Source organism: Augochlora pura, chromosome 10 (genome assembly GCF_028453695.1).
Source record: "Augochlora pura isolate Apur16 chromosome 10, APUR_v2.2.1, whole genome shotgun sequence".
NCBI lineage: Eukaryota > Metazoa > Arthropoda > Insecta > Hymenoptera > Halictidae > Augochlora > Augochlora pura.
In genome coordinates this window covers 401,276-417,233 of record NC_135781.1, presented here as the reverse complement: position 1 = coordinate 417,233, position 15,958 = coordinate 401,276, and the positions used below count along the sequence as shown (strand labels likewise).

The 15,958-nt window shown below is 44.3% G+C and overlaps 1 protein-coding gene and 1 long non-coding RNA gene across 2 annotated transcripts; one reads left to right on the top strand and one right to left on the bottom strand.

The window, feature by feature from the left end:
* Positions 1 to 9,079: 9,079 nt before the first annotated feature.
* LOC144476258 (uncharacterized) lies at positions 9,080 to 12,646 on the bottom strand. Its single transcript, XM_078192961.1, has 6 exons — positions 12,356 to 12,646; positions 12,126 to 12,248; positions 11,495 to 11,557; positions 9,475 to 9,537; positions 9,279 to 9,320; positions 9,080 to 9,172 (listed from the first exon to the last, which is right to left on the bottom strand). Exons 1-6 carry the CDS (start codon positions 12,413 to 12,415, stop codon positions 9,080 to 9,082), a joined length of 444 nt encoding a protein of 147 aa, XP_078049087.1. The 5' UTR covers positions 12,416 to 12,646.
* A 353-nt stretch (positions 12,647 to 12,999) lies between these two features.
* Positions 13,000 to 14,328, top strand: LOC144476125 (uncharacterized). The gene is made up of 3 exons (XR_013494972.1): positions 13,000 to 13,053; positions 13,559 to 14,073; positions 14,274 to 14,328. It is a non-coding gene; the product is annotated as an uncharacterized LOC144476125 (long non-coding RNA).
* The last annotated feature ends 1,630 nt before the right edge of the window (positions 14,329 to 15,958 follow it).

Sequence of the window (15,958 nt, the reverse complement as noted above, 5' to 3'; positions counted from 1 at the left end):
AAAATTATAGTAAAAATGCCGAAAAGGTCTTTTCATCGTGCTAGAATTTAGACTCTGGCAATTGTCCTACAGTTTCCATAGTTTGATTCGCTTAACACGCGTAGATGCCACTCCGACTTTCTCTGCAAGGAGAAAGATTAATTCCGAAAGACTGCTCTAGCATGCCATTTAGTTATGAAACAAAACGCTTTTAATTGCATACAGAACTGGGTTCATTTCATTTCGGGAATCGGTCAGTGATTCGGGCAGAGTGCCAAGGAAAACATTTCGCGCGGCAAGAAATCCCTGAAAGCCGACACGAGTAGCGGACTATGACAGCGAAACAGCCGCTGATTTTGATTTCGATGACTGCGAACACTGCCAATACCACCACTCGAACAGCGCGGTGGCTTTATCGCACGAAAATATAGCTCGGTATGCTCAGAATCGTGTATCATTTTATTTTATAAGACTGATTTTATCTTTATTGTAATGTAAAAGGTATGTACAATGTGCTGGTCCCTCTAATATTTAAAAAAAAAGATCAAATCACCTAGACCAGTTTTAAAAAAATGATACTGTTTTAAAATCGTTGATTCTATCTTGGTTTTTACTGTACATGTATTTGTTACAATTTCGTAAAATTAACTTTCAAATAAATTGAATAAATGATAACAACATCCTATCGGTTTCTTAAATTTATTTTATTTCCCATGACTGTCCCAATACTTTTGGAGGAGAGTGTAAATCTAGAAGTTGCGGTCCTATATTCCCATAAAATCAACGTCGGACTATAGAGAGTTAATACAATGATTATCGGCGAGTTTTCCGGCTCGAACTTCCCAATACAGAAGTTCGATCCCTTCGGATCCATCTTCGAGCCGAAACCGAAATAATCAACTTATCCGCCGATGCTTGGCGTACTTTCTCCCGGAAAGAGAATATGCTAGTTCGCGAGGCAGCAAACCGAACAGAATGCGCGGGGAACTGTAAATAAAAGAACGAGAAGCAAACTGCGGGCACGAAACAATACGGCTCCGAGACGCGCTCGCATTAAAAACTGAGTAGAATACGCGAGGATGCGCGTTATCGTTGTTCCGATAGCCCGTATGATCGGGACGAAAATATCTGCTTATACAGGTAGCAGTCAAAAGTATAAGGCCAGATGTTGCTATCGACCAGAGAAGGATACGCCGTTACGCAGACTTTGCTTGGCAGAGCACGAGGAACCGAATGCCACGGATATTTGGTGATTTATATTGTTATACTTTCTATAATTATTACATCTGTTGTTTATACGTTATAAAATTGCAGGATCGATGAAAGTATTCGAGGGTATTGCTACATTATTGTCAACTTATTACAATTTTAAGGAGCAAAATATTTCCATCTAATTTTTGTGGCTTGCAATGAACTTGAAGAATTTTTCATTTAACGCATGGATCGAAGGGTTCCACGAACGCGACAAAGACGAAATTTTTGGCCGACGGTGTATATTTTCTGGGCGAGCTGTTGGCTCCCATAAAGTCGACTCGCGTGTGAAAGTCTAGGCGACGGTGGGACAGAGGGACGGACGGGGGGACGAGGGGCGGAGGGGACGCGACGGCGTCGACGGCCGATCGATTTTTCGTATTTTCGTGTATCGATATATTGGCACCGGGTCCCTAAGTGGATAATCATCGGCCTCGGAATTTTGAGCGTCGCGTCGAGTCGCGTCGCGCGTCGGCCCGTTTGACGTAACGAGGACGAAGGCGAGCCGAAGGCAAGGCGCATGTCGATGCTCAAGGCAGCCAATGGACTGCTTGAAATATTAAACGGGAGCAAAGACCCTGTTCTCGTGCACCACGTAACCGTGGTTCAATTTCTGCGCCAGAGGCGGTCGACCGGCTCGTCGGCCAGCTCGAGCAGGAGGCGAAGGGGCTGAATGAAAATAGATGACGACAAGAGGGGCGGGCGAGGGCTGCGATTTTGATGGTACCACCAGCGACATCTACATTTCGCAACCAGCTGCGAGGCTGCAACTACAAAAAAAAAAGCCGAACGAATCAGCCCCGGGGTTGACGCATGCGCGCCCGGTCCCGGGATCTCTGCCACCGTGTTCGTTCCGAGACGACGAAAGCCACCCCCGAGTGCCGAGTCTTCTGCGCCATGCGTCTCGCCGATGCTGTCCACCGAATTTCACCCATCCGCCATGCGCGTTCCTACGTGCGAGGTGCGTCGTTGTCTTCTACACATTTTCGAAAGAAAACCGTCTCATCGACGACGACGACGACGACGACGACAGAACGAGAAAGTGGCGCAGATGCGACGTAGAAATTAGTAGCGATGCAAGGAGGTTAGCAATTCCAGTCGTACAGTCGTCGGTCGTGAAGTATTGTGAAGTGACGAACTCATTTTATTACAATTCAAATTAATTATGGGAATAACTTAATATTTCTCACAATTTCAACTTTCAATCAGTACCTTTATTTATTTAAGACAGGTGTAAAATATGTCCTTTCTCTGCGAGACCTCGTCGGTAACTAACGCGACTCAACTCGGTAGAAGCGATAACGATCGAAAAAGGCAAAATAAATTGTCCGGTGCCTTCGCGATTCAAATCAGGTGGAAAATAAAAGACTGTTTGCTACATTGATTTTTGTATTCAACCTACTTGTTCAACGCTTTGAAAATTACGTTATTTAATATGTTCAAACACTGGGCAGCGGATATTCTAATTAGAACTTCTCCAGACTATTGGAACGAATGAAATATTTGTTGATCGCTCCAATGATTTGAAGAAGTCATAGCTCTAGGTTAGAAGCGAAGAAAGTCCACGTGTAATCATTACCGTCGCGGTCAATTGATTTTCTCGTTCACGGGACAGCGGGCGGCGCGATTCCAACGTGCGATGTTTCTTTCGATGAAAAATATAAATGATCGGTAGATCGCATTTGTAATATGTAATATCCTCGCGCTTCTTTCCAGGGGATATTATAAAATCTGCGAAATTTTTATTAGCCCTGCACGCCAGCGAGTAGAATTTATTGCGACGGTTTAATGTGTCCGACTGCTACTCGCTGTTTCTACTTACGCCGGGTATATCCGCAGTGTAACATTACTAGGCTGCGGAGTTTCTCCACTTATCGCGTAGAAATACGAGAAAGACACGAGGAGTATTTCAATTTGCTTAACCCAATATCCACCCCATTGTTCTCTTATTTTTAAAACACAAATACATATATTGTAATTTATAATATATTATATTAACATATTGTAATAGGTTTTTTATATCTACAAAAATGTCCCAAAAGTGGGGCAGTCAATATTTCTAAAATAAAAAAATAAATAATAATGGTAAATTAAATTTAGGTAAGTTTAAAATAAAAGCCCTCCGTAGGGGTTTGAATTTTTATTGGAAGAAAAAAAATTAAGAAAAGCAATCGTATACATATGTGTGCTGCAGCTAGCTGGAAGACTCGTGAAAATTTGGAACACGGTCTATGTCAAATATGCATGTTATTCGAGCGTGTTTCGACATCGGAGTAAATGCAGTTAAACAACAGATATAAATTATCCGGCTCGCCTAAGAATTTATTAGCCACGGACAAGCGTTAAGCAGCGCGGCTGCGAAAGAGATTGCAGCGCGAAGGGTTAACTGGCGCTTACTTGCGCCCCTAGGCGAGATCTTTAGGAATTATTTGCGCTAGGGAGATCCTTATAAATTCGTTGCCGCGTTACCCGACGCATTTCGCAAAGCGCTTCCTTCGTGTTCAGCCGGCTTTCTTTCAGCGCAAGGGCCGTGTTATATGGTCGGGGTCTCCCCAATTCCGGTAACCGTGTTAGAGGAAAACCGTGTTGGACGAATACCATGTTATACGGGGATTGCCTGTATTTTTAAACGAACGTAGATGGAGTCGCGTGTAAAGAGCATCGGCTCTATTCGGTCCCTGTTATTCGACGACTAGTTATTCTTTTTCGTGCTGCCGGCTGCGGCGCTGTGTTCCGCCTAGTTCCCTTCGCGTACGAGTCTACGCTGCCGACAGATTTATTTCTTATTCGCCGACCGTTTCTTACGCTCTACGGTACTCATTGGTACACATTTTAAATACAGCCAACCCTCTCCTGCGACGCCGCATCCCATAACACGGTCCCGCTTTAATGCGATAGAATAAATTCCGGCAACCCTCGCGTACCACTGCAACCTACACCGAGGAGCATAACTATAGCACAACCCCCCGCGAGTTAGAGAATTTTGGAGCTCTGAATGAGAGAGAGCAGAAAAGTCGATTATTCGAGGTGAAAGGGTACGATAAATAATAATGCTAATAATAAGCTTTCGCGATGTTTGTAAAAATATATAATAAATATAATAAAAGTGAATTGTATGTTTTTTGTTAGGTCTGAATGTTCCGCGTAGAATCGGTTTCAAGGATTGTGGCCGAACTCGTGGTTGCAAGAGGGGAGAAGAGCCTCTATTATTTGAACTCGGTTCGACCAGATTATTCGGTTTGATTAATCAACACAGCCGTTGGTGGCGGCGCGGCGTCTCAAAAGATAGCCCGAACCCGAGGAGTTATGCACACAGGGACAACTATGAGTTATTGCTGTCGCGTTACCGTGGCCTCTGTTGTTCCATTGTTTCTATTATTACATACGTCAAACGCGCGAATGAATTATGCATGCCCGGTAAACGCAGAAGTTGATTCGCGGAGTTCGTGCACGCGTGCACGGTCGATCAAAGATTTCCAGGCGGCGCGCGGTTTGCATTTTGCGAGCGTCATCCAAACTTGAAAGTAACTATAGAATCGGCGATCGTTCGATAAACGCTTGGAAACGAATTCCCCCCAAAAAGATATATAACGTCGATTATTTTTACGATCGTCGGTTCCTGATTTCTTGTTGATTAAACGTATCCTCGAGCCAACGGCAAGTTAACGAAGCACTCTGTACGGCGCGGTCAGGTTCGTCTACGTCGCAGCAACACATGTAAACGTGTTTACTTGAAATTTAGTTATCCATTAAATTCGTTTACCAAATTGCGGATACCGTTGCGTCGCTTCATATACGCGTGCCCAGCCAATCAATTAACATCGATAAAATGTAAAACACAGACAATTGAATTCGACGTATAATATAGTATAAAATTGAATCGATCGAAATCGAGGACAAACTTGCTGTCGCCAAATATTCCTTTGTGATGTAAAAATATAAAAGGTATCGTCGCATCGACGTTTCTTGCGAGTCGTGACGTCTCTGCTTTGACCTGGCAATTAATTTATTGATAGGTACTCGTCGAGTTTTGATTACGAATATTACGAGGGCCAGCGCCACAGCGCATAACATTTTCCGCGTAACAAGTTGACGCAAGTATTTATCGAACGCGTTTGTATTTGGTTAATTACATTGTAACGCCGCCGGCCATTGTTTCGCCGCGGACGAATCAATGGGTCATGATATATAATACGTTTCGGCCGTGTCTGAAACGTTTGCGCAGATTTGCCTCCAGAGAGATGCATATTAATAAAACACCTTAGGCGGAGCGAACGTTTGTTCGCGAACTAGGGGAGCTCGGAAGTTCCCGAACGAGAAGTGGAACGACTCGATCCCGAGGAACGTAAAACAATTAGAAACGTGTTCCGAACAAATTGGAAATATAAAGTTGCAAGCACAATACACCGTGGCTGTAGATGCAGCTGTGGCTGTGGCTGGTATATTTATTGATCTCAAGCTTGGCCAATAACCGAATGATACCCAAGCGCTTCTCGCACAAACGCATCCACCGCGCTGTTTGTTTTTAAGCATATTGATCAAACCTGATGCAATGAATTTTACATATAGAATTGTTTGATTTTCATGAATGCGTATTGAATTTAGTCTGCCAGAAGACTGCGAGTATGTGTTTGCTCGAGCCCGCCCCCGCCCCCGCCGGTTTTGTAGCTTGCTCTACAAAATCTTCTGGGAACGGAAAATCATCCGATACTTGCCTGCGAGCTTTCATTCTATTTATTATATCTCTTGCCTGTGTTCTGCTTATTAATTATATGTACCATTTATCTCGAAACTGGGCCAAGTCTTTTTTCTTTTTTCAAACGAGATATCGCAGAATTAATAATTAATCCAGCGGTAAACTTTTCAGATATAACCTGGTTAATATTTAATATATTAGAAAATGACAGCGTTTTCGATAGAAAATATATTTTAAATGGCCGACTGAGATCCTCTAATCCGCGAATATTTTTCACATTTTCAATCATAATTATTACTCTAAGAATTACAACAGCTTTATACTTGCAAGCAACTTTGCTAATGTCCAACTTGTTCGAAATGGTTGAGGGACGTGTAATGTCCATTGCGAATACATCTACCTGAATACATACGTAGAACGGCCGCAAAATACTTTGAACGAGGTATTCCTGGTCATTATTATGAATTCAAATTGTTCTCTTCGTTAGAAAATACAAGCTATGGAAACATCCCCGGTGTGGCTTCTGCAAAATGGTGGAAAGACAAATGGTCGAAACCCTTGGTTGCCCGATACAACCGTGGACGTACAGTCGGCTGCAAAAATATCCTGATCCCGGACCGAAATCGCTTAGACAGAGAAAATTTCGGTGTTTTTTGGAACCGGGTCTCGGATGTGCACACGCTCGCACGCCTTTACGCCTTTAAACCTTTGCGCCGCGAATACGTACAGCCTGAAAAGGATTTCTATCGCCCGTCTGCTGCTGTATTATAACGAAAAGATCGCAATATTTTACTTTTCGACGTCGCATTCGCGTGCCACAATTGCTATAAGTTTGCAATAATTCCTATAAAATCCGAACAATTCAACGCTACAGGGTCTTCCGATTTCCAACGCTGTCGAGTTAAAGTTAGAGTTGAAGTTAAAATTTCGTCCAGATTCGTACTTCGTAAAGATTTCAATAAAATACAAAAATTATAATGTTGATTAGCGTGGAAATAAAAATGTCTGAATTCGGTCATGAAACGGTTCAATTTAAAACTGGGAGATCTCCCCGTTCGGTTGGCCGAGCGTTAACATTTTGTTCTTTTAGCCGGTCCCTCGAGCCGGAGAGAGCCGCCTCTACTTGGTCGTAGGAACAAAGTGGAACAATCGATAACAAAGGAGCCAATACCTCAAGGAAAAGTCCCCGTTTTAATTTCCGCAGGGGGAAACTTGTCGGATAAACCCTGCAATCGAATAATCCCAATTAGCATGGTAATCAGCGAAACACTTGTTAACTTTTACGGTACGGCGCGCTATTTTATTTGCGGACGCAATCAAACTCGTCGGCCAAGTATTGTCCCGCGCGAGTCCTTTAACGCGCGCAAATTATCGAATTAGCAGAGTCGTTGGGCTAATGGAAAAGAATCGCCGCGGGATCGACGCGATGTCTGACGCTCCCGTCGGCGGTCGCGAACGACGAAGTGCAGTTATAAGTGCAACATTATCTCGACGCGGCCGCGATCGCTGCCGTGGCGGCTCGTCGGCTCGGCGTTTCGTATTTTGTTGCCGGCAGGAAACTTTCCAGACTGCTTTTAAACCCGGGCCGACGAGAGTTACGTTTCAAATTCGCGATGTATCTTGAGAGACGCGTAAATTTCCCCGAGTTCATCCTAATTAACAAGATGGGAATCTTGTCCCTTTCAGCGGGACCACTTTTAATTGTTTTAATCTAATTTCGGCGCGGCGCGGCGCGGCGCGGTGCGGCGAGCGTTCGCTTCCTCTCGCTCCCTCGCTCGTAGACTTTCGTGATTATCGCGTTGTAAAATCTCTCTTTTTCCTGCGGTCGGTTCGTTTCTTGCGATGAATTCCTTTAAACGCGGCGATGGCAGAGGAGGCGGCAAAGGAGGCGGCGGCGGCGGCGCTGAACACCGAGTTAAGTTGTCACGCGACGTTCCCCGCGACAAACTGAATGAACATCGCGTATCTTATCTGGCTGATATATCCCGTCCATTAGCGCGTTAAAGGGCCGCGCTTCGTTAAAAATATGACGAGCTGGGCAAAGAACCGGAGAATCCGGGATCAAGGTCGGGAACAAGAACGCGGAATCGTGATTACTCTCGAGCATTGTTTCGGAGCATTTGTTCGAGAACGCTGAGAAAAGCGGAAAGTGGATGAAATACGGCAAAATATCGTGGACGACATTTGTATGTATCGTTACATGTACCCGCTGCGATTAGGATGAAAAACGAATAGGTTAAGTCGCGAACGAGCGAATCTAACGTAACACGGTTAGCGGTTATCGATTGCGATCCCTTTTAGCAAACAATTAAGGCACGAGCGGGAGATTATACTCATTGAATAATCAACAATTTTGATTAGTAATCAACAAAAGCGATTCGGGAGAATTTAATTGTTAGACGTGATCAATGCATTCATCATTAGTCGCGCAATGCTTACAATTACATTATAAATTGCACGCCGAGCGGGCCGAATTGACCGTTACGACCAGAAAATTGTTTTACGATTCGGGGGTTCCGTGAACGTGCAGCGAGCGTGCATCTTTCTTACACCTGTAGCAACAGCGGTGCCAGCGAATCGGAACACGCATTATCGACGCCATTATGACAAATCGAACAAGGCCGTACACGGAGCCTCCGTAATTTAGAGTTAGCTACATTTACAATAGGCGCGCGCGCGCGCGCGCGTAACACGCCCGACTTTCGACTATCCAGGTTCTAATTAGAATTCGGTAAAATTCGGCTTTTAACCGTGTCCTAGATTCTCGATAAATACTAAACGAGAGATAACGATAAATCCCATGAGATCAACGTTAATGCAATTTATGAGCAATAACCTGGGCTAGTTAAATACAACCGGGTTTATTATCGAATTGCTTAATATTGCGGAGAATTTGAATAATTCAACATTTAGGCTCTGCACGCAACGATTGCTGAAAATACAATATTCGCGACTTTATAGCGAGCGATTAAGAGAGGGGCTGCTTCGGTAATTAGTAACGCGTTCGTCGTTTTATCTTTCGATGCCGAAGATCGACTTTTTTTTTCGAAACGAAAACTTTTAAAAATCGACTGTGAAAAAATTCGTCGGATCAATCTTGCATTAATATTGCTCTTGGATCGCTAAGAGCGACTCCTAACGTTGTCGAAAGATTTACTCGAGCTTCTGCACCTCCGACTGCACCAGCTTGTTGATGCACTTGATTCTACTGTTCAGGATCTCGAGCTCCAGAAGCTCCTTGCGCAGCTGCCGAAACAAAAAACTGCCTATTAAGTTTACTTTCGAAATCCGAGATCTGAGATCAGAGATTTGAGATACGGAGGGGGGATTTGCAACTAAAGAGGAGACCCACCATTTTCTTGGTCTTCTCGTGGAACACGTCGGTCTGCCGCAGCTAGAAATGAGAAAGCAATCGAGCATTTATTCGAATTGCATTGTCGCAAGGAAGACGGGATCTCCGTGGCGAAAACTCTTGTGCAAAACAACGAAATGCACTTTCGGTTCGCGCGACGGCATCATTACTTGGCTTTGTTTGAAATTGTACTTACGTGCTTACGAAGACAGTTGTACGCCGGCCTGATGTCCATCAAGCTTTTCTTCCGCGGAAATTTCTGCAAATGATCGCTAATTGTCAGTGCCGCCGGCTCGCGAGCTGCGCCGAAAGATTTCGCGCAATGGAATCGGTCGAAAAGGGCCTAGCCGATTAAGACGGTGAAAATTGCCCTTTGAGGTTTTGCTACAACTATAAGTTAATATTAATGTGAGAAATCTGTTTATATTTGGAGCATTCTGCTGGCACGACTCGTGCCTGTCACGAAAGCGTGTTCCGAGCCCTAGGCTTCTCCTCGATACTACGAAAAAGGTATTTCGTCTTTAAGCGTTCCCTTCAACCTTTATCGCGTATTAACGCTTTATATAGCTCGCAATAGCACGCGAAGAGTGGGGTACCGCGATAAAAGTTAATATCCTATTAAGTCTGTTTTTATTAATTCATTACGTAATGGATATTCGAGTTCCTCGATACTAGCGCCCGCGTAGTTTCGTTTACTATTCGACCCTTGTAACGCAAAGAATGTTTAAAGAAGCAACGGAGAAGAGTAGCACGTTTTTCCTTGGAACACGTATAAATAAATATATTTTGCACGAGAGACCGAGTAAAAGTTGTTTTATTCGAGTTTAACGTTCGAGCGTGTTCTTGGCCGAGCGATCCGTAACAAAATGAATTTACTTTTCATTTACGTACGAATTTTTTTCTGATATACTACAGAAACGAAAAGGTCGGCCATTGTTGGCTCAGCCATTCAGAATAATTTGCTACGAAAAGATTCCTCCCTGGAAAAAAGCGAAAATGCGCATCCGCGTAAAATGTAGGTGCAATTAGCTTTCTACACGCGGCGGTATCGGATTTATATATGGATAGAATGCGAGCACGGAAAATGAGAGTTTCGCGGATCGGCCCGACTTTTTCTCCCTTTTTGATAATTCACGGTTGCTTTGGCGCCGTCTATGAGTAAGGAGACGCCGGTTTCATTTGCTCAAAACTTTCGGAACAAGTCGTGCATGTTTTACGCCAAGACCGCGCGCGGCTTTCGTGCCATTCGTAGGGCACTCAAATTCATGCGGCGCAATAAAACGTAAAAATCGTCGCGCCGCGCCGCGCAGTGGGGAGTTTGGGTCAAAAGGCTGGACAAAAGTCGTTTCCAAAAATATCGCACAGGTTCTCAAATTTTTATTCTATAAGGTATTTCGTTATATTTTATTCGATTGTACTTGCATAAAGTAGAGCCCTTTATTGAAAGTTGAGAAATTTTGTTTCAAGCAGTTCCTGAAGTATCATTTATCCGTCAACTGTTTTCTAAATTTCGCTATGGAATCGCAGGCAAACCATGTTTTTCGTTCTTTCGAATTTTTCGTTTTCGGCTTCGATAGCAAATGCTGTTTTTAAAAGAAATTAATTGTGCCTTCCGAATCAATCTCGGACAGCATCGAAGGACAAGGATTGGAAGAAGAATTATCATCCGGGAAAGAAGTTTTATTACGCGAAAGCAGATTATGGGACGACGAAGATTGGGATTTTTCTTGCAATGAAAGCTAGTTTATTTTTTATCCTGACATTAAGTTCATCGCAGATGTCTGCTATCTTGCGAAACATTTTTTGCGACAAGGTTTGCCGTATTTAAAAGAACATAAAGTCAGAGATTGTGCTTTTCGATATCATCCGCAAGGATTACATTATTTGTATTATTCATGAAGTAGAGTAAAAAAAATCCAAGCTTAAAAATCTTTTACCTTTCATCAAATTTGGATCAATATTGGCAAAGTTATACCAGTTTGAATATTGAAAGAGATATTAGAATAACGTTGTCCGGCTTTTCGAGTCTATCGCCCCGCTGTGCGCTGTTCTATGTGTTTATACAGGGTGTTCCTTTTTTCCTTTACCAATTTCTCTCCGAGGCTATTTTTTATATTTAAAGCCGCGGACTATATCTGCGTTAAGGAAAAAGCAACCTTCCATTTAACGATAGGAAGCGACTTTTGGGACAGCCTGTAATTCCCTAACGCGTATACCTTTTCCGCTTCCATGTGCAGCTCCAGAAAGTCCCTCTCGTACGCGGGGCTCGTCTTCAGACACTGGAACCGAGAAAGACCGAATTAATGCACGAATTTAGCCCGTCTCGTTTCCAAGACGAAAGCGCCGGCCGGGCCGCGGGAAAATAGGGAAAATAGGGAAAATAGGGAAAATAGGGAAAATAGGGAAAATAGGTAAAATAGGTAAAATAGGTAAAATAGGGAACGGGGCCCGGGGTCTTCGGTAAATGTAACGCGAGTTAAAGACGAGCAAGGTCCTCGGCGCGCGAAGGCAACTCGGCGTCCAATTGAATTAACCTTTCTGGTCATTAAACATCGACAAAACTTTCGATCTCGCCATTAAACGGAGTTCTACGACGCGACGGGGCTTTGGGAAACGCGGAGCGCGTCTTAATCGGCCGGCCCTAATAGAAATAAAGTTCGCGGCTTTCTCGAGGCGAGGCGAGGCGAGGCGAGGCGGTTGACCTCTCGGCTTCTACGCGCCGAAGAAACTCGTCAGCCGGGGAACAACGAATCGTTTAACGTCCCAATGAAGACCGGCGAGCGGGAACGCGCCTCGGAAAGCCGGCCGAAAAGTCCAACGAATAGGACCGGGAAGTTCGCGACTCACCACAACCGAACAGACGAGAACAATTATGCCCATAACCCAGGCAAGGAGCGTGACGACTCCGTAATACGAGTCGAGATCGAAAGCGCGTCTCAATTTGGAGTCGGCGAGCGCGATCTTCTGAATCTGGAAGCAACGGCATTCGGTTAGCATTGTAGATGATTTTACAAGATTTTACAGAAGTTTAAACGAATTAAAGGTAGCGCTCGGCTAATCGATTAGGGGCTACGGACCAACCAGCGAGGCCCGAAGCCGGTCGATCGGTGCGACCGGTAGAACCTGTCGCCTCTCATGCCGCCTCTCGTCTCAGCTGCGGTCACTTTGCCAATTTGTCGTGCTTATCGCGGGCATCACGTCAATTTCGCCGAAGCCGCGTGGACCGAACTAAAATCTGTCATTTTTAGCGAACCGTTTGACAGAAAATGACGAGCTCGACGCGCCCCGAGCCGAACGCGTGACGTTAGCCACCGAACGCAGTGATCGATCGCGAACGGCGATAACAGTAAACATCGACGGTACAAATTGATGCGGCATATTCAAACAACGTCGCCGACGATGACGATAATACCTCCCGGTTACAGACAAGAACGGAGAGCCCCCTCCTCGTAACGACGTTATCTCTTCCAACGATCGTCGCGGCCCGACGCGACGCGACGCGGCGCGACGCGGCGCGACGCGACTAGACGCGTCGCTACGCCTCTCTCTGTCCATTCTGCGAACTCCCCTAGCCTACCGACCGACCCCTCGAATCAGCCCTCCGATATCTGCACGAAAGCTTCTCCGATTCCCACCACGATTACCCGGGCTTCATTCATTGTTTCCTGCCTCTTTCGAATAATTGTTTCGTGACTATTAAATTCGGTGATCCGGCTGGATTCTCGGCGGAATTCAACAAAATTGAAACGCTGCGAATAAAATGGACAACAGGCAGGTAAACTTTTCAATTATTTCAGTAGATAGAGATTTTTCTCTTATTTTAGTTGATACGAGCAGAGCAAGAAGCCAAAGGAATTCGAGTTGGATAAGCTCAGGTTTCTCAACCCCTTTCACCCCTCATAAGCATACTTTATATTATTTATTATTTTTCAATGGGTTTTATACTCAGTTTTATCTCCCACTGTAAATACTTCGCTGTCCACCAACTTCTATTTTACCCAGAACCTTTTTTCTATTATAAAACAGAATTAATCTAGCCAGTGGTCAGTCATACAAAAGTGCTTCTCTTGGCGCAAAGTTCTTTTTTTTTTTGTTCCAAGTCTAAAAACGACTCTACAGAGGTTGAACAATTTTTCCCCGAATTCTTTTCAATGCGGTCGCATAAAGGGAAGTTTTCCCCTCCGCACAAAGACCTCTCAAAAGTCGGTCTACGAATTTTTGTCTCGCTTTTATTGTACTTTGAATAAAAAGTCTGCTTTAATTTCCTCTCTTTCTTTCAGGGTTCGAACGACTTTGCGAGTTCCCCGTGTTCCACCATTAAACCGAAAACATTCCAAAGCCGCGGAACGAGCGGAAAGAAATGATTCGGAGAGCCGAACGAAACGAGAATACCGCGGCGGAATCATCGATATACCATGGGGGGGCTGGCTGGCTGCTCGTCTTATTCGGCGAACGCTTACCGCGGTTGAATGTCCGGGGCTCTGCGCTAAGCTGAAACGCCGAAATAGAATTTCATGACTGTCTGTTCTTAATGCTTAAAAGTCTCGGCAGAAAGACAAGGATCAGCCCGCGGAGCGAAATGCGGCTACATCAAAAGCCGGCGCTCGAAATTCTGACGTAAATCGAAACTATCCGGGGCTAACAAACACAATGGAGTCCCGGCCACCCCGACGACATTTAACATTTCACCCAACGACGGCTGTTCGATGGTCTTTAATCGATCGACGCTTCCTAATTAGGCTGCGGATGTTTACGCAGATCCGTGTGTTCGTCAAACATTTTCTGGAAACCGGAGGTAATTATATTTCTCTTCGATGGAAAAATTCTTTCCATTAAAATCACATTCGAGAGAGATTAAAATATACCATTATTATATTATAATATATATAATAACAGTATAATATTTTATGGATTACTATAAAAATTCTTAAATAACCGAGGATTTTTTGGTCCTCGAAACTAGTTGTTTGAACTTGTGTCCTTCTTGTTTTTCAGCAGCGATTGTCCGACGTTCTATACAAAACTAAGTAACAATGCCGATAGTAGTCAGTCCTGCTTGTCAAGCAACGATTAAGTGTTATTAATATTCTGCGGACGGTTGTCTCCTAAATAATGTTGAACGAGACCGTGGAAATACGATGTAAATTCACACGAGCGGCTGCCATATTTATTTCCTCTCGAAATATCATGAGCAATGCCCGGTGTTAAATATTTTCGCGACCGTATTCATAGTTACCCCGACGGATATGGGATTTCACGACTGTTCACCATCGGTACGGCAATGTCGGAAGTCCGATTCGTTGCATAAAATTCCAAACAAATTTGAACGATCGTAAATAAAAAGAGTGTCGAAGGTGCATGCGGTGCATAACGAAATAAAAAAAAAAATCGCAAATAATGGATTCTTGTCCTAGTTGCTCTTTCGCTCATACGTTCAACACCGACGTCCAGTTCAGACAATGGCGTCGCTCTCGTAAATCCGCCTGTCACGTTATATTTCACGCGAACTACTTGTTACAATGAAATTACAACGACATCTGCTTCCAGAAATCGACCGAAAAACGAGTCAAGAATTCATTGTTCTCCAATTCGTTCTGAATAACGAATAAAATTTCGATCGGGCACTTCCTGGAACTGGCGTTCGTGCGCGAAGGAAGACTTAGGATTTCGACACTGCCACCGCGCGCTCGCGAAATTGCACGCTCTAAAGGTGGGATCAGCGCGAGACTACGTTATGCCGGCGGTATATGCATTTAAATTCAAATGCGCGCGGGGCTTTCGAGTTATCCCGGATAGTGCATTAAAGAAAACCATTTTTAGAACAGATGTAGGTTTAATTTGGCCAGTTAAAGTTTCAAATAAAGGCACGCCGTAGCAACGAGAGCTCGACACGCGCGCTCTGCTTGGTTGGCTACCCTATTAAACCTGATCTTGAAACACAAATGCGTCCCCGTCTTCCTACGCTGCTTTATTGCCGCACGGACTTACAGCATTACTTATGATAATAATCTCGCAGCATACGGAACGTTCCACCTGGGCTCCGAATAAACCGCCACGAACAGTTGCTCTCTTTATACCATGTCTTTGTTTTATTCGCCCGATCTAATTATCCTGCTCCTGTTCTTCGATCTTCCCTCGCTTCTTCGCCGCGTCGATCCAAAAATGTCCCACAAATACCGTTTGTTTGCCTCTGTCGATAAAATTGGAACTGAACTAAAATTCTCTGATCGCTAAACACGGAAGCGGCATCGAGACGGTAGTTGCAGTTGCGGCACAAGCAGCGGCGCACCGTGGTCCGATTCGAGAATTAAGTGACGAGTTTTTGCAACTTTTCAACCATTAGAGATATTGTCAACGATATTTCAAGAAAATATCAAAGAGAAACGCTGCTCGCCAATGCGCACCGCAGGGTTAAATGTTTATAGGAAAATATTGATTCAATTTAATTAATTGCTTCATTTCTGAGGTCCGGAGACCTTTGTGAAGCGATATTAATTGAAAAGTCTTTTTCGTTATATGTCACTGAATTCTTGAAACGGTACCACTGCGCGACGATTGGGAAGGTAGGCAGCAAAAGCCGGGAACCGGTCACTGGCTCTACCGGTTACCGGTTCCCACCGGTTAGCGGAAAAAGACGGCGCTTAACAAAACAAAGTTTGCTCGGGATAAGAACTTGAACG

Bases quoted from the DNA above. Each gene is read 5' to 3' on its own strand.
- LOC144476258 (XM_078192961.1), bottom strand. From the start codon at position 12,415: ATGAGAGGCGACAGGTTCTACCGGTCGCACCGATCGACCGGCTTCGGG. The intron at 9,538-11,494 runs GTATACGCGTTA...GATCATTTGCAG, and splicing joins TGCACATGGAAGCGGAAAAG to AAATTTCCGCGGAAGAAAAG. The intron at 9,321-9,474 runs GTAAGTACAATT...TCTCATTTCTAG, and splicing joins ACAACTGTCTTCGTAAGCAC to CTGCGGCAGACCGACGTGTT.